This window comes from Dromaius novaehollandiae, chromosome 2 (assembly GCF_036370855.1).
Source record: "Dromaius novaehollandiae isolate bDroNov1 chromosome 2, bDroNov1.hap1, whole genome shotgun sequence".
In the NCBI taxonomy this organism is placed as follows: Eukaryota; Metazoa; Chordata; class Aves; order Casuariiformes; family Dromaiidae; genus Dromaius; species Dromaius novaehollandiae.
Genome location: NC_088099.1, coordinates 114,031,852 through 114,057,515, shown reverse-complemented (window position 1 = coordinate 114,057,515; position 25,664 = coordinate 114,031,852). Strand labels below are relative to the sequence as shown.

At 37.5% G+C, this 25,664-nt stretch overlaps 1 protein-coding gene across 3 annotated transcripts in view; it reads right to left on the bottom strand.

Annotated features, from left to right (window-relative positions):
- PIEZO2 (piezo type mechanosensitive ion channel component 2) overlaps positions 1 to 25,664 on the bottom strand; it is a 320,150-nt gene that overhangs the window by 231,827 nt on the left and 62,659 nt on the right. For all 3 annotated transcript variants that reach the window (XM_064507195.1, XM_064507196.1, XM_064507197.1), the window contains exon 2: positions 22,800 to 22,895. In XM_064507195.1, coding sequence (XP_064363265.1) covers positions 22,800 to 22,895 — 96 coding nt within the window. The remainder of the gene's footprint in view (positions 1 to 22,799; positions 22,896 to 25,664) is intronic.

Here is a 25,664-nt window from a genome sequence, read left to right as displayed (position 1 = left end):
GACGTCAGCACCACATTCACACACAGACGAAACCCAGACAGTGGTTAGCTTTGCAAGACCAGTCTCCAAACTTAGGTGCCTAAATTAGCAGGTCTGAATATGGGTGAATATGAACTTAAACTTCCCAATACCATTTATCAAGTAGATAAGAATTACAAGCTCACATATGAAGAAGCTCTACACAGAGAACACAAATGCCATTCTTGTAAGCATTGTGCAGACCAAGATAAAGGAGAACATCTAACCCCATTCCCAAAATTCATTCCTTACTCATGAACAAAACAGAAATAAAAAGATGATGATTTCAGGCTCTTTAGGGTAGCAGAATACATTTTGATTAACTGGGACAAGTTTGGTGTGCCCAACAACTGTTAGAGATATGCTACAAATTTCATTAAGAAGCGTTAATCTCTGCTTAAATATTTTTATTTGATTTCACTAAAAAGAAATCATTCACCAGTGAAATCATTTCAGAAAAAAATGACTCAGGTCAGCAGTGAAATAAGAACTCACTTATTTATCTCAGTGTAACAGAAGAAAGAGAGAGAGAGTCACTGCTGATCAATACACAGAACAAGTGGATTGTAAAAGGAGGTATTTAGTGGTAGAATTCAAAATGCCTGAAAACATAATTACTCAGTTAGGAAGATGGAATGGATCCAGTGGTCTCTTATAAAAAGTCATGTAGCATCCTTCCTGTCCTCAAGGATTAATTTAATAGCTAAGGTTAAGAAACATTTCTCAGGGTTTTTTGGTATAAAAATCTACTCAGCTCAAAGTTGCTGATTATAAAATTCCTAATGACATACTTAAAGCTATCTCTAACAGTTCTTTTTAAGAGATGTCAATAACTAGGGCCCAGAATATTCAAGTCAAGAAATTGAATCAGGATGTGAGTAAGCCACTGAGCAAAAGTTATCTGGCAAACCGGCTTTGAATATCCTGACTGGAAACCGCAGTGCTTCATGCAACAGAAGCTGCAAAGGCAGAAGCCGAGACAGGGGCCGAGCATTGCAGGAGGTGTTCGTGCAAAGGTCCTTCTGGGATAACTCAGCAACACAGCCTTTTGCACTGTTGTTAGCAGCCCCTCTAATGCACAAAGGTGAATTCCTTATGTATGAATGGAGAAAGCGGTCAGTCCTTCCCTCAGGATTGTCTGATTGAGCAAAAACAAGGAGAAAACAAAGACTGAAAGAGAAAACAGAGAGGGGAATTGCCCCAAGCACCAAAATACCTGCCTACAGCTCTGTATGAATGTGCGCACATGAAACAACTCCAACCACGACATCTAATTCTAGAGTATTAAAGAAACACATAAAATCATGACTTCGTACCAAAATCCCATTGTTTCCAAGCCTTAGATACCTGTGGAAATCACCTGCTTCACTGAATGGGGGTCTATGTCATTAAAGAAGATGCACATAGTAGTGACTTTGTTCAGGAGTAAGCACCGTTTTGAGGCCCTTGCTTCTGATTTTAGAAAGCCTTTACCACACCGCCTGCCACTGATTCATGGACAAAACAAATGCAGCATTAATGTCAGTAGCAAACTGGCTACGCCTTCTCCTTTCCCCAGAAACTGCAAGTTTCTGTCCATTTCTACAAGTCTGCAGAGAAGTTACAGCAGCCTCTGTGTTTTCTTCGCCTAGACCCAAGCCTGAGTACACAGAATTTCTTACGAAATTAAATGACAAAGAAGTATCACCAGCATTGAAACATTCCATAGTCAAACAAAACAAAGAACCTTGGAGATCTTGCTGCAAGATACAGGCTCAGATCCTCGACAGCTATAAATCAGTAAAACTGTTTGGACCGTAATGCCTTACCAAAAATTCCCCTGTTTTGTTATAGTAATGTGCGTTTTTTCAGTTCTGTTTCAACTTGGTATTTATCATGCACTTGATTCTGTACTAACTGAAGGCTACAGCAGTGTTTTCACTTAACTTAAAAAACAGGATTAGAGCATCTGAAAGTTTCTGAGGAATCCTTTAACCTTTTTCTGACTGTTCTTTGAGATTAGGAAGAAGAGCTAATAAAACAGATTTATAGATTTTGAAAAAAAAAATTCCTTGAACTTCCAGGATAGAGCTTTAAAAACTCAGGACTATTTTTTTCTATGGAAACCATCTCATGAATCCTCTAAAACAGTCAGTTTTTCATATTTTCATACTTTGGGGTTATGAGAGTGATTAAATTCAAGGTTATACCAAAAACTTAACTTTCATTCCTGTCATGTTACAACTTATCATGAAAGAGTACATGAAGCTATGGATAATATCAAAATCTAAGGGTGGGGGGTATTTACTGGATCCCCACTAGCAGGCGTATAGTAAAGAATACATAGATCAGAAAATTTCTGATGCTTTCTGATGAATTACCTACAAATATAAGAGTTTGGGGGTAAACTCCCAAGCTAGCATTTATGTTAGTGAATGTTGGCAGGTATATATCACTATGTTTATCCATCAGACAAATTGTTATTATGCTACAGTTTTTGACAATACGGCTGCACTTGCTTATTAGTAGCAGTCCACAACAAATATCTGACTCAGAGTGGCCAACTTCAGTGTTTATATTACTTTATTTGTATCAACCCAAATGTCAAAATAAGTATAATTTACTAAAACCAGACTCAGTCCCAAATTATACACCACAGAAAGACACAGACACCAAACACCCATAATGAGCTACTTTCATAGCCAGGTTTTTATAGCCTGAGGACATTTTCACAATCAAAAAAAAAAAAAGTGTTCCCACAAAAATCTCTTCAAATCAGGTATTTTACTTGCAGTGATCAGTAAATTCCAATGGCAGAAAGCTCTGTCACCCCACTGCCTTGGGCCCCAGAGCACCATGCACCAGTGGAAGGTTTCTGTAACCTGGTGATCTGCCCTGCGGCCATGGAACTGGGTGAAACCTATTTGGTAATTATCACTGCCATGATAATTACTGCAGCACCAGACGCATCAAAGGCCTTGGCAAAATTGTAGAACCTGTGCCTGTGCCACATAAAGGTAAGCGACTTCCCACAGGGAACAATACGGGAGCTCAAGATGTCCTAAGCACATTTCCTTACCACTTTAGTACCTTTCCTCCACAGCAGCCGTATAGCCTCTCTCCCTCTCCGAGCTGAAGTCATCTCAAAACACCTACAGCACTGCATGGAGAGTGGACCAGAAAGCAACTGCTGTTGCCTGTTCTCCCCTGCTGAAAAGCATTGCTTTTGCTGTACAACAGTGCTCTAAAAATGTATAGGCTTCCTAACTATGCTATAAGTTACTTGCCTGACTCCCTTTACAAGAAATACTTTTTTAATGTACTTTGCTTGCAAAGGAGGCTCTGAGGGAATTTGTTCTTTTATGCAGCACTTCCTTCGAGTTTACCTTGCAAACAGAGACAAATTGTTTCTTTAAAAAAAAAAAAAAAAAGCAGAAAAGCTGTTAATATTAAAAACAAATCTGAATCTCCTACTGAGACTATTTTTTATTTTTTTTAAACAGGAGCATCTTGTGAACCAAGACAAACATGTGAGGCTTGGTTCATGACCAGTAAAAACACATACTCTAAATATCGGTGGACTGCAAGCAACCTTAACTTTTGCTACTGATCTCACAAAGTATTTTCACAAGACCAGCTTGATTCTGTTAAATTTTCTGCCTAGGATAAGAGACTAAAAGTGACCAAAATCAATCTCCCAATTAGAATGTCCACTGCACACAATACAAAGCTGTACAACGCAACGAACAAAAATGATCCATGCAACAGAAATTCAGCCCACACCCTATATCCCCTTTGCTTACATGTGGCTACACACTTGTGATTTTAAGTGGAAAAGTTTTTCACAGTGGGATAACTTTAGTGAAAAACCCATGCATCTCAAAGAATTTGTAAAGAAAGAAGAACTGATTTCATGACTAGATGATCAAATGCAGACTATTCCCAGGAATTAGTTTATTGAAAAGAAAGAAAGAAATAAAAACCAAATGCATAGTATGGGAAGTTCTCCTCGTAGGAAGACCTCAAGCCCCATGCAGTTCTTCAACCAAGATTGATAGTTTGTCCTTGTTCAGCAAAACATCAGCACATACTGAACCAGTATCTTAGTGGCTTCATTTCAGTAGGACCATCTAAAATCAGACTCCTTTATTTCCTGTCCATGCTAAATTAGCTCATCTACAGTCCTGCTGCACAGTCAGGACGAGGACAATCTTTGGAGGAGGACAAGCAGCATTCTCTAAGTATGCAGCAGAGGTCTTCCCACTAAGGATCTGACTTGTCAGGGAGCTGCCCATGTTTTCCTAAAGTAATTGTTTTCTATATTTATAAAAGGGATATTGAAACTGATGTTATAGGAAAAAGTCTACATATCTATATACATGAAGACCACTCCTGTGTACATTAAGAAACTAAAGATGTACCACAGTCATGGAAGTGTGCCAATAAAGATCTCTCGTGCCTTTCCTGTTGAGGCTTTTGATGCAAACACTCTGAAAGCACAAATACAAACATCTATAAATACCTGGCTGGAATCATCTAAGCAACAGAAACTTTCCCTTTTATGTTACAAATTTTAAAATCTCATCCATTTCTACTTAGTAAACTGTTTGTGGCAGAAAGTATTTTGTCTTGTGAGACCATACAGCACCTTACATGTTTTTAGAATAACTCTATTATAAATAATAATGAACTACAATAGCTTAGAGTTTTTATCAATGTAAAATACATATGACAAACGCAGATGAAAACACAGGCCTAAATACAAGTACATTACACTATTTAAAACACCTTTTGATTTAGAGCATCTGAAAGTTACAATAAAACAAAACACTATGAGGCTAACTTAAGACGAGAAGCTAGAGATCATAATCTTCACAATCAGAACATCTCTACAAGTACAGCGCAACCGAGTGTACTGAATACGCAAGGAATTCAGTGCTAAGACAGCAGATTCAGAGACCCTCTGTTCTCCCAACTTTGCTGTGGGTGCCATTTCCCCCGACTCCTATGCAATGTTTAGCCAACTGCTAAACCTCTCTGCCTTCAAGTGTGTCTGATCTGCAGAGGACAGCACAGCGTAAGGACATTTAAGTTAAATTTCAGACAGGAGCAGTAAAAGCTGCGGCAGCAGATTTCAGCAGTTACCCACCACACCTGCTGCCTGGGACCAGGTTAGCTCCAGGAGCCAAGCTAACCATTTAACTGCTTAACAAATCTTCACACTTCAGTCACTACTCATTCAATGCTCTAAAAACGTACTACTACCTTTCTACTTCACCAGCTTTTAAAATTATAAAAGACTATAGCCAAGACCTGAGAAAACTGAATGAAAGGGGTGAATTTTCTGCTTGACAGTATCTGCATGTAACAGACATTCTCTGGGAAAAAAAACCAACAAGGTTAAGAAACTGGGGTTTCCACTTAAAAGCAAACGCTTCCATTATGGACTAAACTTCTCCTTACCGGATGCTTCTGTTTATCACTTTCTGATTATACTGAAGCAGACTGCTAGATATAAACAGAAAGCAAAAATTCTAAACAAAGATAGTCACATAATTTTCTCATGGCTAATGTGAAAAATAACATTTAGCACATCTATTCCAAACCAAAGCACTTTTAAACAAGGTTTTGTTCTGTGTTACGCACTTGCGTAATGGGAGGCACAAGTGGAATATGGTCGGCTTTATATTTACAGATCTCTTTGCCATCACAGCTCATCGTATTTGTGAACTTGACTTGCTCTAGTGGTGTTAAAGGAGCAATTCAGTCAGACCATACTGGTTTTCACTGCTGGCTATAAATTGAGGGTTCTCCAAGTTTATTACAAAAGGAATTAACTTATACTGTACTAATTGATGCATAAAACTACTACATTCAGAAGTGAATCCTCAGGTGCAAAATTTTTTGGCATTTTTAATTTCTTTGAGGAAATTTGTTAAAATGTTCCACTTGACCATTTTATACTTTCAATTTTGTAAAGGAATGTACTTTGCTCAATAATATGCTACTGATAATTATTTAAATACAAGTATAGCATCTACCTTCTGGGGAGAAAAAGGAACCTTCAACACCACCACAAAACATTTCAGTTGTCACTTATTTTTGTTATTTCTTCATTTTTAAAGGTGATTTATACAGTGACCCCTTCAGTCCAGAGTTTCTATTGACAGAAATACACTCAATGCAGCAAAGAGAACTAGAGATCTTACACTTACACATCACATGCACTATTTAAGCCAGGCTATAGCAAGATCTGTTGGATCAGAACATCACTATCCTAAAAGTCAAAGTAGTGCATGGATCATTGCAGGAAAAAACCCTCTTTCCCTGGCTTGGAATTCCCCTCACAGTATGTTAGAGCACAGTGACCCCACAGGGACAAGTACTTAAGTTTATTTCCTGTCTTTAGTCCTCATAGAGATGCCAATGAAATGTGAACTGCTGTGAAATCCTCCAATGACATATAGCCCACAGCAGCAGCAAGAGGGAAGAAGACCCAACAGTGCCACCTTTCAAAAGTTACTTCTTTAAGAAGTTTCTGATCTTCCCAACAATCAACTGCTGAAGCAAAAGTCTTTATCATGAAATGTTAAATACAAGATGATTACAAAAAAAAAAAATTTGCTTTACAAAAGCTGATTTTTCCCACTCATCCCAACACTTCAATATGCTTTAGAATCAGTCAAATGGAACCAGAAGGGACAGTATGTACCATTCAGAAAAAAACTACTTTAGTTTTAGCAATATCCAAAGTAAACTTTGTGACTTTGCACAACAGTCTTCTACAAAATAAACTTGAGCCATTTGCCAGCAATAGCCTATATATCGACGTGGTATTAAAAGAAACTTGGAGGCTTCAGCTTGGAGACAAACTGTCAACCAACCACTAATTGGTTTTTATGATGTGACTCATAGTTTAGTAATTTCCCAGAATTTAATCACAGTGCACCGAGAAAGATCAATTAAAGAACAGGCTCAGAATTTGTTAGAGCCCTGTGTGAAACAGGGGAAGGCAATGACCTCAGCAGCTTTGCCACAGAATTTTATGAATGAACAAAGAAAGAATTTAAAAGGTAAGTTAAAGTAATCTTATATTTCCTTGCAGACCTTTTCATTGTTTTTGCAAAGTAGCGAGTTTTTGAAATGAACAGATGAAATTGAAGGATTGCATGTTATAGCTACTGTTTATTTTACAACTTCTTTTACACACGTGATCATTATGTGTGTGACTTGAATTGCTCTGTTATTTTTGGCTATATCTTCTTTTATGTCTCTGTCTATAAAAAGGGAGAAAAAAAATCAGAGAAGAAGTAAATTCCTTTAGATTCCTGTACAGGCAACACCATATCACATTAGCAGAATGAACAATACAGAATTCCTTGTTTTTTTTAAAAAAGATCATCATTATTAAAATGGTTCTAACAAATTTTAATACAAAGAGAAAGAAAATGTTATTTTGGCCACAAATTCCTAAGATTTCCCTCCCCTCTTTATTCCTCTTCAAGCTTTTTTCCCCACTTAACACAATAAAATCTACAATTTTTGTCCTCCTTCCTGTTTTCTTTCTATCATGGATTTTTTTCAAAAACTGAATGAAAATTTTGAGAACTTTTCTTCAACTCTGAAAAGGTTTACACAAATTTACCTGATCTGAATCATCTTTCTTGCTGTTAGTTTTGTTCTTCCATACAAATTTATACAGTACAATCCGCACAAGTACTGCATGACTGTAATGAAAACCTCATTGTTTGACTACCTGTTTTTTGTTTTGAAAAAAAGCTCTTTTGCTGAGAGCTATCAGAGAAGGAGATTTAACCTATTTTCCTGGCCAAGTTAAATGAAACAAGAATATATTGAACTGGTCTGAAGAAGTGACATTTTTTTGAGATCTGCTAAGCCTTGTTATGATTATTTCAAATAATATTTAAATATTAAAACCATTAAATGCATAACCTTGTTTTTCCTTACAATAATGTTCAGCACCAGACTGAATATTGCACAGAAGAAGAGAGGAAAAGAGGAAGAGAGGAAACCAGGCAAAGGAAAGAAAAAAGGAGAAAAGGGGAAAAGGGAGAAAGGGGAAAAGGGAAACGGGAAGCGGAAATATCTGAAGGAGATTTGTGGGCATATGCTGTCTAAGAAAGCACAGGAACTTTCAAGTTTGTCTCTTTTCATTTAAATGAAAATGATTCTTCAAATAAAAATTCAGCTCATCTATTAACTGAGCACATATGACAGACTTACTGTCTTTGTACTGACTTTTAACTTAATAGTGCATGAGGAAAGAGAAATTCGGTTTGTGCAACTACTTTGTGCAAAGAACACAGGCTGAAATTTTCAAAGCTAAATGACAAACTGGCAGGCCAGGGTTTCTGGTTTATATTTTGACATAAGAGACTTCCATTAGAAAAAGTAACTCACCAAAAAAAAATTACGCAGGAGAAACACTAGTGTTAACAAAACCTCTACTGGTCAGAAAAAATGCAAATGAATGCTAAGACCAGCCAACAGCAGTTCGGGTACGGGAGCGCAGATGAAAGACCACACAGCTATGAATCTGCTGCTACTATGGCACGGGATGCACAAGCCTGTTGTTATATGACACTGTCATGTAACTCAAACAGAGAAAACCCTGAATCTTGAATATGTACCTTTTTCTTCTCTCCCTTTCCATGGCAAATCCTAATGCAATGAAGAGTTTGAAACCCAGATGCCTGCTCCAAAATTGTCTAACTTCCGCAGATGAATACACCAACTCTTCAGATGCCAGAAGGGCATCGGGTACTGGAGCAGCTCCATTTTGTATGAATAATAAAATACTCAGGAAAAGGGATTTGGAGGAGAAGAGAAGGGAGAGAGAAAAGGCATTAGTAGCCAAGTGCTCATCAGATACGGGAGAACCAGATTCAGGTCTCTGCTCTGAATTAGAGCAGGATGTTAACAAATCTGCTTTTGGGGGAATGCATTTTAAAGTTCTCCGCTTCATCCGGAGACAAAACAGAAACATTTGAGTAATGAGAAACTGCACACCTAGCTCTGCATCTGCACCAACAGCTTCATTTTCAAGAGTTGACAGCTACCCTTAAATCACATTATGACCAGAGTTTAAATGTTAATTATGGAGCATGTGCATATTAATTTTCTCCTTCCTTCTCTGCCTTAGTAATGGGAATGCTTTTAAATGCCTTTTGTTTGATTTCTTATGGGCTTACTTGGTTTCTTAATATATTACAGGGCACTTCCTGCACTGCTTACAGAAGCAAATTTCCCACTGCCAGTGGGAGTTTTCCCTGAATAAGGTCAGCAGATCTGATCCCAAGGGAGTGAACTGATCTTCGGGTTCAGCTACCCTGAAGATCTAGCAGAAAGCAAAGCAGATATCCCTCTTGTTTAAAATTTGCTACTATATTGTATCCTTCTCAGCCACATCATCCAACACAAACAATGATGAAACATTTTGTTGTAATAATCCTTTCAATTAAGGCTCCCATTACAGTGAAACAGCTGCTTACTATGATATATCTTTGTCAGGGAACTATTTATTTCCCAGAAAACATTTCTATAGTTGTTGAGACAGATGCAATAAGCCAGATCCACGGAAGTAGCAGAAATCGTCAAAGCAGTGAGCAAAGTCTGATCAGCTAAACAGCCTTACACCAGAGAAGGGGTGCTTTCTCTGAGAGTACAATGCGCTGTTCTCTGATGACCAAAAAGCCCACTTAAAACACTTCTTTCTTCCTGGTGTCTCACTCATAACATAATGTTAGTGAGCCACAACTGAAATAGCAGCATAAACCCGTGGACATGCATCGTTAAAAGGAAAAAAGAAAACACTCCAAAAGCTTCTGTCCTGACCAGCAGTGTTTGCACAGACCCTTAAAAGCCTTCTGGAATGCCAACATGATAAATATTTGATGGACAACCTTCACCTTAATAACAGAATCAGGTACTGCTCTTGCAATGGAAGGACAAATGAATCAGCACCTTCTTACTGCCTTCAGTTCAACACATGCATGCACACATACACACTCCCCACACAGCCTGCTGAATGATATTTATTTGTTTTATTAACAGGTCCAACTCACATTAACTGTCATCATGGAATATAAACAGTAGTGACAAAAAGCATTACCATGAATAATTTAATCCAAGCTTAGCGAGTGCTTGTAAATGTGCAGCTTTCTTGCTGCAAATCCAGTCTGTGCGATTGCAGCTCCGTATGCCTTGCATACATTTCAGACAATGGTGATAGCAGGAGGAGGGGACATCCTTCTTCCACCTCCATGTTTCCAAGTGATTTGAAAACCTTTCTTGTTAGCTGTGTCTCTAGCAGTGACATGCAGTTACTGCTGCAAAACCAGGGAAATGAAGAGAAGCACCTGCAGGTCAGAAGCCAGATATATAATAAGGTACCCTTAGAGGTACCTAGAGGATGGAGACACTGAAACTCAAGACCAGCTCTGTATTCCTGTTTCCAGGCACGAGCTCGCCCTTTGCCCAACAGTGCCAGACAGGTCCTCAAGGCTCACTGAGTGGGGTAACAGAAATGTACCATATATATCCACCCCTCTGGCCAGATAAAGTTCAAGATGCCAGGGTCTGCATCACCAACCAGAGTTAGAGGTCCTCCTCAAACTGCAATACTGAAATGATTTCTCAGAGCAATTAGAAGCAAAACCGTTAAACATTCAAGACTTTGCTAGCTAGCTCTCCTTTTACTCTCAGATGCTTCAGCATCACTTAGATGCAAGCAGTTCATAAATAGGAAGTATGTCATTATGCCCTTCCCAGCCTCTTGTTCATCACTTAGGACGAAGGGATAATTCAAGGGTAATGCCCCAGAGCAACACTAATTCTGTGCTCATGAAAGGAATAAAGAAACAATTCCTCAAGCAGTGGGAGCACAAATCATCACACTGAGTGATCGAGAAACAACACCCTTATCCCCAAACACCTTAATTCACGCAACAAGGAGAAGGAAAGGCAGACCACTTAAAGAAAAGGATGAATACACAGAGCACAACAGAGACTGTCTTTCTGAGGGCCACTATGCCATGGTAATGCTGTGTTGACCTACAAAGAAGTAACAACCATCTAGATCTCTGCCTAAGACTCTCCAAATTCCTGGGGTTTCAGATTCCGGATTCAGATCTGTTATAGACACAGGATCAGCCATGAAAAGTCAGCCTTAGCTCTGTATTTCAATCAAAGAGGTCTTGGTATCTAACAATACTATGCTCTAGAGCCAGCATTGCTTTCCATCATAATACACATGCCATCTTTTGACAGAAGAGAGAGAAAATAAAGAGTAAAACTAAAATCCACACTCAGCATTCAATTTGAGGAATGCATCAGGTCCTTCTCTTGCTGCTCAGAACCCATTTAAAATAAAAGCAGATAGGATGAGAAGGGAAAATCCGGAAGAAATATAAATTATGTATGAACTTAAAAGAAATGATGCTTATCTCACTAAATAAAATTCTGGTATTACCAGACAGTAATTCATAGCAAAAAGCTGGTGCCAAGGCACTGCAACAAGAAGTGATGCTGACACCATCACCCACCTTGCTGGCTAAGACAGCCCTGGGCTCATTTCTTAATGCTTCTTCAGATATCATCTAGTTCACTGAAGTACTGTGTGGTAGATTCAGGACATGCTTTACTGTCGTGTTACTGTATGAATTCAAACAAGACAGTATCAACAGCACAGTAAATGGGAACACCTGCACTGCCCTTAAAAAATTGCATAGTGCTTTTATTGGAATTCCTTTCACCTATAGATTGATCATCATAATAAAAACACATACCTAATAGTTTACTGGCTTTTTTCCCTCTTCCGTTATGACACCTCAATAAAATACAGTTGTTTAAAATACAATGGTATTAGAAATGAGAATAGGGGGGCCAGAAAGTGTTTAAAATAAAAATCAGATGCAAGGAGCTTTATATTCTTCCTACTACTTTATTTTCAAAACCTAAGCATATTCCTGTAAGACAACCTCTCCTCTAGTATACATGAATGCGTAGTTCTTTCAGTTCTTGAACACAGTACTGGTGATCACAGTGATGCTCCAAAATCTTCCAGCACTGTCCATGGCCTCATCCAAACCACTAGAAAGTTTCAAGCCTGCAACTGTTAACTGGGTCTAACATAACTGCGTAACCCACCAGCCCTCCCCAAACCACATGACCTGCAGGAAGTAACCCTCTGCCCAGGGACTGTCATATTCCTACGTCACAAGGTAAATCAAAGCAGCATTTGACAATGAGTCATTTTAACCACATCTGAAGGTGCCCACCAATTAGGCCAACTGCCTGCTGCTACAGCATGAGAGAGCACTGTGTTTCCTGCAAAGCTGCAGTTCACGTTGAAACCCTCTATGGATAAAATCCTATCGTCTTAAGTCTCACTGGTCGAAGTCTCAAGTCACACATGGACATCAACTTTAGGAGGCCCAGCAACCACCTGACTATTACAGTTTACACATAGGCTTGCTGGAGATATTAAGCATATGATTTGGGTAATATGCATTTGGATGCTTCCGTTGGGTCATCAAATTTTACTCCCCACTATCACAGGTGACCATGTTCTAGTTCATAAATGCATCATGTTCCACTTGAACAAGAGATAACTTTATCCTCACTATCATTACTGGAAGCTGAGATGTAGGAAAATCCTACTCTGCAGTTCACCATGTCTTCATAATGTCTGGATGTCATGCTAGCATTCCTCTTTAACTCAAAAAGTCTCTCTCTCTCTCTCTGATATCCTTTCTCCCTGATATCCCCATCTAAGTACCCATGAGAAACAATCATTTCCCCTTGCAGACTGAAAAAGAGGAAAAGTTACTTTAAGATATGAGACGTGCTGGTTTTTTTCCCCTCACTCATGTACATTAGCATCTTTGTTCACTTGGTTCTCTCGGCAGTCCTCCTCAGCACATAGTCTGAATTCACCTCATCAAAACATTATCCATGTTGTTTGACATGAGCCAGTTTTAGAAAAGCCATTTTCATTTCATCACTTTTTTTTCAGTTGCCTCAAGATATTATTTATTTATTCTTTTCTTCCAAATGTATTCTAAAGTGTGGAAAATATGAGTTCACAGTTCATGTGCAAGATCATTTTCCCCCTTTTTTGAATATATGAGCTAACATTCTTATTCTTCGGTCTAGGGTATCACTCTCAGTTTCAGGAAGGAGATTATTCATCCTTCAAAACTTAATCATTTAAAGTCCTTGGATCTTACTTCTCCCTCACAAACTGTAATTTTCCTTTTTTCAGCCTCCTTCCTAGGAGGCACTTTTGCCTTTCTGTTTAACAGTACTGTCCTGATTCAAAACTAAAGACAACTCTTGTTTAGTTTTGACCATCCCTTGATTACATTTAATTCCAACTCTATCCCCATTGTATTAGCAGCTACACTTTTTAATTATTGAATATTCATATGATTAAAGACCTTTTTATTCTTTGTTTTCACTTCCTTTGCAGGGTCTAACCCAGCTTGACTTTTATCAATTTTTATTTCATCCTAACACTTCCTGACCTCTAGGATGGTTTCTTTACAGATTACTCCTCTTTTACTCATTTCTTGCAAACTCTCTGTTTATTCTTAATGTTCTTTGTGGGGACAGCTGGTCAGAAGTTAGGTCTGGATTTCCAGCCACCATTGCTTAAGATGGAAGTTCGAGAAAGGTTTTTGTATTTTTAACTGGAAAATGTCACCACATTCAACTGCTTAAGCTCTTCAGTCACTATCTAGTTTTCCCCAAACTTATTTTGCATGCGAGGTTAAGAAAACCTTAAAGACTAATTTTTGTTAACTTTGGATGGCAAGTAGAATAGTGATGACCAATTCTCTCCAATATCCTCAGTGATTCCAAAACCAATTTTAAAATAACACTGGTTCCTCACAAGTCCTCACAACAAGGAGTTGTTTGCACTAGGGAAAGATTTCGCTGTAGTTATTAGGATCATTCATCTCCCAGTTCATAACAGCCCATAACAATTCCATGTTGATTTTATCCTCTAGTATTACCCCAAACCAACCGGAACCTGTCAACCTTTTACCTGCTTCCTGCAAGATAATTTTGATTTCAAAATGATTTTATTATATCCAGAGTATCCTTCTGATTTCTCTACAGTCCATTCACTAGTTTGCAGAGCTAAAAAGCTAAACCACTGCCAAGCAGCCAGCCCAGATCTCCGAAGCACCGTCACACACCTACAGCAGGCAGCAAAAGGGCCCCCGAGCCCACGTCCAAAAGCTGGACCCACTTTCAACATACTACCTAAAATACTAAGCTATAACATTTAAACAGTCAACTTTGTCACAAACCTTTGCACCCAGGATTCTTCTAAAGCTGTATTTCAAACATGCAGATCCTATCTGAGATACACAAATAACACACAGAAAATTATGCTAGTAAATACAAGAATGCATATGGCCCTGCTGGTCAAAATCGATTACAGAACTGTGAGACTTTTCAATCATTCACACATGCAACAAGCTAAGAAAGTGCATGCAAGTCAACTGGGAGAAATATTAGCCTTTCTTCAGAATATAGAAAAGAGAACGAATTCTTTAAGTTTTATGTCTCTGGCATATTCAGCACCACCTTTCCATCAAAACCTGTGGGCTGACTTAATCAGAATTGGAGTGTATTACATGATCCATACTCAGTCATATTCTACAGTCTAAGATGATGCTATTTTTATGTGATTTTGTAAAATTCATTTTCATAATTTCATTATTTAATTCAATTTAAAAACATGCCACAGGGTCATTCTGAGTTTAAAATCCTTTCACATCCACTGTAAGCCTACATTAGAGCCCAAATCTGAGAAAGTGTGCATATTCTGCACAGCACTCTCGTCAGTGCTAAACTTCAAGAGCTGGGTCTAAAGCACACTTCTTACCCTTGTCTCCCTCTAACTCAAGGCAGAAATTTCTCCTTAGGCTTTAGTGGAGCTAGTTGAGGGGATTGTTAGTTTAGGACAGTCTCTTAATTTAGCATATTCTTATTGGATTAGTTTCCAATTTTTGCACTTTTACCTTCCAAATGTACAAATAATAAGTCTTATTTTGCATATACTTCCTAAAGAGGAAGAAAATGAACTAATTTTTAACAATTCTAACACTTGCACAAAGTAGAATGAAAAGGAAAGTCTAAAAAAGTGGCTTTTATAAGCTGTATAAGGTAAAATAAATTGAGATTGATATTATTTAGGTGTTGTATGTAGTCTAATAATTTTTTTTAAAAAGACATTTTAGCGTTACTGCCAAAAACAAAAATTCCTGAGAGCTCATCTGTTTTTCTGAATTAATTCTCTATAAAATAAACTTGGTATTTATCCATATCTTGGGGTGAAAAGGAAGCTTTATTTCCTCTTTATGTCTTTATTTATTGCTACAGTTCAATTAAATAATGAGATACTCAGTTTGAAGCTGAGTATCACAGGGGAAGGGGACAGACTTGTGATCAACTTGAAATATTAAAAACAAAACCTCACTTCCCAGGTCAACCCAACAGATTTCATTTTTATTTCATTAAACTGATTTTATCTTTCTAAAACAAAAGGTGTTCAATTTCTCAGTAGAAATATTACTTCAAAATAAATTAAACAATACAAAAAACAATGCAGCCATAATGCTCAGCTTTACAATGAAAACTTTTTTTGAATTCAAGCTTGCGGTGGCATCAATCCCCTTTAATATGGTTTCTTTTCCATTTAATTTAGTGTTTTTGTCTCCCAAAAAGTCACCCGGATCTAATTGCAAGCACTTTCTTTCAATGCCCGCTGTAGCAAAGGCATTATCCCTCTTTTCATTGAATCTCTCCCGAAGACCTGCAAGTCCCTGACAACCACACAAAAGAAACCATTTCAATTATTTAATTATAAGTAAAAATAGATTTTTGGTTATTTCATCCTACTTGCATTTACATTCACTACATCAACTCTATTTGCTTCACCTTGTTTGCAAGGTTTCAATCAACACACTTCTGTGATTCTATCCCATGCAGGCCCAAAAAGCATTGCTGACACATATAATAACAGTGAAAATGGAAACAGGCGACACATCATCCAATCAACCACTTAATGGGAGTCCCTCCCTGTTTACAATTTATTTAGTGGAGGCCAAAAAGTGAAATAGCACAGGAACTATTATTTATTATCAAAACATGATAGTTTTGATAATAAATAATGAGAAAGCACATAGCCTCATTAATTAACAGAAACGTTCTCTGGCATGTAAGATGGAAGAGGATTTCTGAGATTGGTTAATTTAAAAGTATTGCTTCATTTTTTACTCATCCGTTGCTAAAATTTCCATGAGTAAGTACTCCAGGATTTGGCCCACTGATTATAAATAACACACTCCATTGTTCATTCCCATGAGAATACTTACAATGTTGAAAGTGGAGAAACCTAGCTGAGATGCAGTATTTTGAGCCAAAGGAGGTTTATGTAGCAGGCTGGCATGCCTCCATTGTAAAACACATGCCCTATCCAGTAGAAATCACATTTTTAATTGCTCAAAAGCATTTTCTGAGTTATAAATACATCTTCATACCAATGCTTCAGGCTTGTACAAAGGCGTTCAGTAGTCTGAGGACAACTCAAACAATTCTCTATCCCCCTTTAGTCAGCATCTCTATTATTTCTCAGAGTACTTTATATGAACTTAAAGACAACAGGTAATAAACCTTTTCCAAAAAAAAAAAATTAGATAGAATGAAGACTCCTCCAAACTATTGTAGCTGGGAGTAAAAAGGCTGCTAATAAAGCAGATACCCTTACTGAACATATACATAGGAGTGTTGAAAAAGGTGTTCACATAGGGGAAAACAAATAATGTTTGTATTAAAAATGCTGCCATATTCATTTGGATCAATACTCCCCCAAAACCTCTTGTGCTATATTTGGTGACCCAGATTTTCCCCTGTAACCTTGCATCTTGCAGTTCTGTGCAGCTTATTCCAAATCACAAGCCCTTTGATTTCTGCAAGGCAAACTCTACTGCTTGGTTTATCTGATACAGTTTCACCAATACTCAAAATGATACTCAATTAACAATTATTATGATTTGGATATTGCTCACCAGTGCATCAATCTACACATTTTAAAACATCATTTTTACTGATCTTACTACTACACTAAATGAATTTTTTCCATAAAGAAGAGGCAAAAGTTTTGTCATTGCCCTGTCATTGCTGAGCAGTACCTTAATTCAGAAACAATCCCAATCTTTCTGTCACTAGCATGAACAAAGTCAGCAAAATCTAGTCCTTAACCCAAATTAACTGGGTTTGTTTGTTTTGTTTTGGGGAGGGTTTTTTTGCTTTACATGGTGGCTGCCTACAGAGTCCTACTATTCATATAAATATATTCATACAAATTATCAACCAAAATAAATGAAAGTTAACAAAACTAACTAAATGCAAACTCATCTCTGTTACAGAAATAAAAAAGCCACACAAAACAACTATTTAGTACTGATAAATAAGCTACTGGTCCCAGACAAGACAAATACATGTAGGCACATGAAAATTATTTCTATTACCAAACCCTTGTTTTGGACAAGGACCTCACTACAGTAGACACTAGAAACAGAAAAAAAGATCACTAATGTAACAAACTAACAATCGAAGCCATGTGCTTTTAGGCAGCAACTTTACAAAAAGTTACACTGTTTACTGCCTGTTTGTCATCTCAAGAGAACTAGATAACAAATCAGTCACTGATTTTAGAGATAATTCATATAGGAAAGCTCTGCCCAAATCACATGGCTTTACAGTACATGCGAAAAGGTATCTATCTATCTGCCTCATAAGCAGCTCCCATCAGCAACCCTTGAAAAATTGTGTCAAATTTTAAAATATTTCTGTAGACAAAAGATGTTATCTGCAAAGAAATGTCTTTCTTACAGTAATTACACATGGAGTGATACATTTTGCTGTTTAATCAACTTTGTAATCACTGATTTCAAGGATTATAAATAATAGAGCTGAACAAGACTGTTAATCAAACACATTTTCAGCTGCACATAGACGCATATTTTTTCCCTCATTCAGCCAGCATCACAGACAATTAAGTATTATTTCTGCAAACAACACATTCAGGTAAATCTTTTCAATCACTTGCATACCTCAGTGTTTCAGCTCTCAGTAAAGGAGATGATATCCCATCTACTTTAGAAGTGGTTGGTATTTTCACCTGATAGGTGCTTAAAGCTTTAAGCTTAAGCTTAAAACAGCTCTACTGAACATACGCAGAGAAAAAAGGCTATGCCTTATCTTCCAGGCTAAGGATTAACATCATTATTTATTTTAGTAGTTATATTTTAAGGAAAGTTAAATATTAAAAAAAGGAAAAAACATTAACTATTAAGCTTTAAATACTATCCAAACTATTTCAGAGAGCATAGGCTTCCTCTCCAGCCCAGTGTTTCTAACCTTTTAGCATATTTTCAAAATAAAAGTTAATCTAGGCTGACTCTATCCATGACAGACTATGGGGGTTTGCAACCCTATAGTCTGGAAAGCCTCTAAGTTTGGTGGAGAGAATTTGTAAAAACTGAGTAACTGGAAGATGGAAGGTGATAAAATGGAAAAACAGATAGGTGCAAGAAGTAAGGATGCTGGTCAGAGATGTGGTAACTGGTGAGTTGGGTTAGTCGGGAGAAGACAAGGAAAGAAAAGCTCTGTGAACTTACACCAACAAGTTCAAAAGATTAAAAAGACTTAGTAAAGTAAAGCAAAGACTTTGTGGCAAATTATGACCGGTACAAAACAGAACTGGAAGAGAAGACTCAAAAATGCTATTTAAGTGAAAGAATTGAAGCAGAGGAAAAAAGAAAAGGAAAGCAAAATATATAGCCACAGCAGTGTTTATTTTTTCTATTTCAATAAAGTTTGTCTTATTTAACTTTTGACTCTTTGATTTAATGGTGGTTTGGCTGTTTTTAGTTCAAATAGTTACAGATTTCCCTTTTCTCTTCCATCCTCTGGACATGAAAAATTCCTTAACGCTTTCTATAAAGAGATACACACACATAGTTTAAAAGATGACAGAAATAGTAGGCCAAAATGGTTACACTCAGGCATACTGAATTCATATATGAAATTTATTCTTGTGAACACATCATAATATGACAAATTTAGGAGAACCCTAATGCAATATGACAAACAATATGTTGAGACTAAAAAAAATCCTAAAAAAGGATTCTCCTCTAAAGAAAAATTCCTGCCACAGTGGTACAAACTAGGCTTTTTAATGTCTATCAAATCACACAGGAATTAGTTTTAATCAAATAGATTTTTTTTTTAGTCTTTAGAAGGAGAGTGTTAGGATGTCTCTCCAAGATCACTCCTGGCATCTAGAAAATGGCTCTGTTTATGCTGTCAATCATTCTTCCTGGCACAGAACAAGCAGAAAACGCAAAACACACAAGATCAACATAATAACTGAATATTAGCTGGGAAGCTGCACCCGAATTCCCCTTCCAAGCTCAGTGCTTCCCTCTCATCTGTCACCTTCGGCACTTTTAAGTGAAACTAACTTACAGCTGGGCATTTACTAATGTTTCATTCTTGCACTGTCGCTGTAATTTTCCACTGTAAAAATGACTGACAACCTTACCTAGAGTGGGACTGTGAGATTTCCTACCTTTTATGCTTATTTTATTTATTTTTTAGCTCTGTTTTTGCTGGCTCTGCTGGGTACTTACACAGTCAACATAAACTAAGCCCACCCACTTGCTATGGGTCCCTGCCAAGAGACGTCTTAGTTTCTTAGACTGACTGGTAGAAACTGAGTGAAAAAGGGTGTGGGAAATTAGAAGAGCATGGAGAGACATGATAGAAATTACATGAGTTAAGGAATGAAATACAGATGTTAAGCAGATCTCTTCCAGTTCTGTACTGTAACACTTGGTGAAGATGGCTTCTGCTGCAGTTAAAAGGGTGACAGATTTGAACTCTACTTATTAGACCAGATCTCAAAATAACCCTAATTCTAATATGATACCTCGCCTTGTTTCAGAACTCTGCCAAGACACTTCAAGTGCAATTCTCAAAGGCCCCAAATTTGGCCTAACTCAGATCCATCCCACTCTAAGAAATTTTTGGATATCTGATTTTGATCTATTTATAACTCATACTCCGTTTATAAATAATATTTTGTAATAACACCACCCTTGTGCAATCCTTTACACTTCTTTGTCTTTAGCCCAGGTGCAGAGACTGTATATTTACCGCACAACATAACAGGTGTCTTTGTCAGTTGATACTACTGTAACTACAATAAATAACTGTAAAGTAAAACCAAAAAAAGAATGCAAAATGGATTCATTCAATGTACATTCTCTTCTAAAAGAATCTAGCCTGTGGGATGCACTGTGGCAGGATATCATTTTGGTAAGTCACTTCAAATATTTCAAAAAAGACCAGCATCTATCCTAGCTAAAATAAAAATGAGCGGGTCATCATAATGAGGATAGGTCAGGATACAATTTCCAGAATACAAATCTAACTCTGACTTGCCTCTCCCCTGTTACAACCTTGAGGAGAAAGCTCCCTTCCTTATGCGGTATTTCCTATACACAGACTGCGTGAGAAACTGCACCCACAGAAGCCATATGCACGAACAGATGAAACACAAGGGTTTTCTTTAGTTTCCTCTTTCTCCTCAAACTAATGTTTAGTTAGAAACACTAGTAAGAACAGATAAAACAAAAGTTGTCCTTCCACTTGTAAAAATACAGATTTGTATTGTCACTGTGTGCCATACATTAATGAATAGTTCCATCAGATATTCCTGAAACTTTTGCTTTCCCTCTTCATCTTCTCCACTAAAGAGAAAAAAAGAGGATGGCCTACGGGGTCACTCTAACACAGAATTTGAGACAACCCAAGAACTCTTCTCAGAGAATTCAGAGAAAGTTTGACACATTTCTTTCTTCAGGAGAAGTGGACCAATGACCATGTTTGTAAGCAAGACACTGAAATGGATGTTTAGAAGGAGAACAGTTCAAAAACCACCTGAAAAAAGTTTATTCATCACACAACATGCTGAAAGTTACATGTTTGGTGTGAACCTGTTGCTGGGTCAAATCACACTGATCTCTTTAGATAAGAAAGTATCAATTTCTCTTATCCAGTATTTGGATGAACAACATGGGATTGAAGAAGAATTGGCTGGAATATTTACAAGATCTTCTCAGGAAACATGAACATATGTGAATTGAAAGGTACATCCAAACTGCTAAGAAACTACCCTGGCAGAGGAAAGCCAAGGTTAATGTTGCCCAGGAAAGCACAGAAAGTGCCATACAGAAGTTGCCAGGAGAAGAGAAGCCAAACCAGACTGGAGGACTGAATTCCAGGTAAACTCAGGAAAAGCAGCTCCAGAAAGGTCTGGGCGAGCCTTCTGGTATGCCAATAGCAACCCCAGATTTAAGGATAGCATCCCACTCTTCAAAAACCCACTAACAACTTGGGTGAGAATCTCATAGAGGCCCTGTAAACTCAGAAGTTGTTATATTTAGAATCTAGTTTTTCCAATTCATTTCTGTAGAGAATTGTTGATTAAAATAGTCTGAACTTCCATCAGCCATAATGGTGGATTTGTGAGTAGAGGAATTCTACCAACAAGGTATCAGATATGGTGGCATAACATCAGTACCTCTTTTTAAAAGTCTCCTTTTTATTTGTGGTGTCACAGACCAAGCTTATTTTCTGCAGGAGACTCTTCATGTTGTTTCTATCAGAAAAGACGAGAGATGAGTCCATTTGACTTTAGCATTGTGTGATATTACTGTTCATACCGGTCTGAAGGAGCAAGGGGAAAGCAGGAACTTTTTTTATCACAAGAATGATTCAAGCAGCATGACTGCTCTGAAATGCAGTCATCTGAGCAAACTAGATTGGCAAATACATAAGATCTCATCCAACAGGCTACCAGGTGAGAAAGACCACCACTAAATATTAATCTATGATCACATTCTCACTGCAAATTCCACCAACAGATCACAAATCCTGAAATTTAGGTATTGTTATATCGCCATTTCCATTAATTTTCAAGAAGTCAGTCCTTTACATGTATAACTGGTCCCTTATGTACAGCAGGTATCTAATACTTCTGAAATGGTTCCCGTCTTCATAGCTTTGCATAATCATCTTCACATTTTAGATAGTAAAAGTGTGATTGCTATGATTGCTGTGATTGCTATCTTAATGCTTGAATGCCTTATGTATATAGTTACTTGTCATCTCTATCAGCAGGCCCTTTCTATTATTTTTACTAAGATAGCTGTATAAAGTAAATCAGGAAGAGAGTGATGTTTACTTAAGTGCCTAAAATACAGTGCAGTGAAAACTCTGAGACCAAATTTAATTTCCCAAAGTAATGACAAACCCAGACCTGCGCACAGTTTATGATAGGCTGGCTTTGGGGGCTTTCAGAAAGGTCATTTTTCACCCAGTGTATTCAGACTGTATTTCACCCTTTAGGATTCCAAGTAAAACAATGCCATAAGAAGCATTACCAGCACCACCACCAGGCTGCCCAGCTGCACCTTGGGGCAAGAACAGCAGCTGGCATTGGAAGTCCTTCAGCACCAAAGTCAGCAAAAACCACAATGTCAGCAAGTTAACAGCATGTATTACAAACCAACTCACTTAATGAGGGAAAAAGATCAAACTAAAGCAACTCTCACTTCACCTTATACTACCCCCAAGGCTTTTGCAGGTACTGTGTCCAGCCTACATCCTCAGGAATGAAAAAAGGAACATCTTACCTTGCATTGTTGCTTTTGTAGGTTCTGAGAACAGAGGAATGAGCAGGAGGTAGATGAGGTAGACAAAGGAGAGGCCATTGTAACGGAACGCACAGGCTGCAATGGAGGAAAAGAAAAAAGAGCGTACTGCTTAATTGGACTGGGATAATCAAATTTAACAGCACAACATATTTACTGTTTGAGTTTCCTACTTCTTTTATGAACTTTTCACCATTTATTTAAATCATTTCTACACAAGTATTCGAGTTTCTGCTTAGAAAAAATAATAAAATTAAACAGGCTCTTGACGTATATCTGCAGTAATATATATTTTAAGTTCAGCATAGAAGATGCATCCAAGCTCCAAAAACTTTGTATATGACAGACATGTTAGCTGTTACCTGAACTTTTTACTTTCCTCATCTGTAAACTCATGAAACCATTCCCTCCCAAAGACACATAGGGATGAAGAAAAGTGATGGACTATATTAAGGTTCCAAATTACAGCATTCTCCAAATCATCTTTTAAATAACAACGTAAATTAATTACAGAGCTCTTTGAATTTTACTGTCACCTATTTGTTTGCTCCTACAAAGTTCTTCTAGTAAAATAATTTTGAACTACAAAGGAAAAGCGCTTAATTGCAACTTGCAACCGGTATTATACAAGTTTTTCTGAAGAAGAGAACTAACTGTTCTGTTAACTTTGTGTAATATTTCCGGTTCTATTTTATAAATTTAGCCTAAGTGTATTTTCTTGAAAGCATCCAGGTCAGCAGGCCATTATAACAGAGCAACAATATTGCTCCAACCAATTTGCAAAGAATTTTATGTGTATTCTGTGCTGTAAGAGAGGCATATGGACTTCTTTCCTGGAAAAACAACAAAAACTACAGTCATCCATAATTCCACTATACAGAGCATGTTGAAATATTATGAGACCTACCACATTCAACAGTTCCCATGAGATAAGCCAACTGCAGAAGAGTCCGCAGATGAATTAACCTCTATATTTATTGACTCATAAAACATAATATCATCAAATCAGTTTTCTCAGCTATGTCCAAAGAGACTTGGTTTTGGAGGAAAGATACAGCCTTAGTTCTGCTAGAAATGTGTTTTCCTAAAGAAAACAAGTTTCTCCAACCATCACTTCATGAAATTTATTGAGACTTTACTGAGAAGGAGTTAATGATTTTAGTCTTAATTGGTCCTCACTCTCATCCTGTCTATCCCTTCTAGCTATAAATACAACATTAATGAAAAGTTTCTCTATTAACAAACAAATCCATGCAATAAATGCAATTTTTGTCTCCCAAACCAACTAATGTTTTAACAACAGGCTCCATTTCTCTAATAGCCCATATGAAAAGGCTTTGGTCTTGGACTCCATGTCTGCAGCTTGGCTAAGCAATCTGTGGTCTTTAAGGGTAAGTCTGGCAAGAATGAAGGACAAGTAACATCTATGCTCTACTTCTAAACTAACGTGATTCTGCCACCAGCCTTCAAATAAATCGACCAAAGACTACAAAATCTACCAAAGTTTAACAGCAGCCACTTTGCAGTGAACACCAGGATGCCAGGTAGGCACACATTTGTCTTTAAGATTTTAGGTTCAGGCAGGCTATTTCTATTGCTTAATGCTTAAACTCCCTTCATAGCCACAGCCTCTAAAGGACATCTGAAGAATACTCTGTTCCTCAAAGACACCTGCAAGAAAAAGTAAACAGAATCTATCCCACTGGGAATATTGTAAGTGATTATCACAGTGCTTTAAAGTACTTGGGAATGGGGGAGTCGGATCCGCTATCACACACATACTCTCAAGATGCTCTGCAGAGGAGCAGAGGATGTGCTACAGCCGACTGTGGCCTTCCTAGAATGAATGGCAATAGTCCAGCTTAAAGAGGACATTCCTGCGATCAGAACAAATGCATAAATAAACCTCTTCTCAAGTTTAATTTGGGGCAGCGAGAAACTCTTTGACATCCATAGAAAAAAGTTCAATAGTGGTTCAAGCCTGAAATCTTCTTCCACTGGTGTGTAAGGAGAAGGGAAGCAACTCATGTTCTCAGTCATTCTAGTACCAGCTTTGCTACTATCCTGTTATTGCAGGGACCCAGAAAATCCTCTTTTAATCATATTAAACGGCTTAGATGATTTCAGTGCAATGTTAAATACATTTTCTTCTTATAATAAAATTCTCAGAACGGAGATTGCTACACTTTTTGTACAGTACCTAAAACTCAGTTTTCTCAGTGCAAGCTTACAAAACAGCAGCTGTATGCTTTAGATACCCTTCTTTGTCAGCAGTATGTCAATGAAAGCCTTGGTAACAAGTCCATGCCAAACACTCAGAACCTCTACTGAAATCCAAGCATTCTCCAGCAATCTAATAACCTTGCCTAGACATCGCTTGGAAAACTTTTATTTTAGCAGTTACAAGAGCATCAGCAATAAATTTCTCAGAATTAATAAATTAAAAAAGAACACACTTGGCTACAACATTAACTTCAGTCTATTCACTATTTTCATATCGTGTTTCTTGATCTCCATTCACCTAGTACACTCTTCTGAAGAGATTAGTGTCTTATAAATTTAATGTGCCGGAGAAAAAGCCATGAGCCAATGTATTTTTAGCAAGATAAAAGATTAGGAAACAGCAACTGCAACATTATTTGACAAAGACATTGGTTCTTAAGTGCTAATATCCAGAACTGTCAAGAATAAGTAGCTGGGCAAAAATCGGCTTTAGTGTATTACTGATACATCAACAAAGGAAGACCCAAGAAAGCGCGTGAACCCCTCCTCTGCACTCTCTCTGGCACTCACAAAGGTCTCATTTTGCAAAGGAACTTGTAATCAGACATCCATCACAGCGTCAAG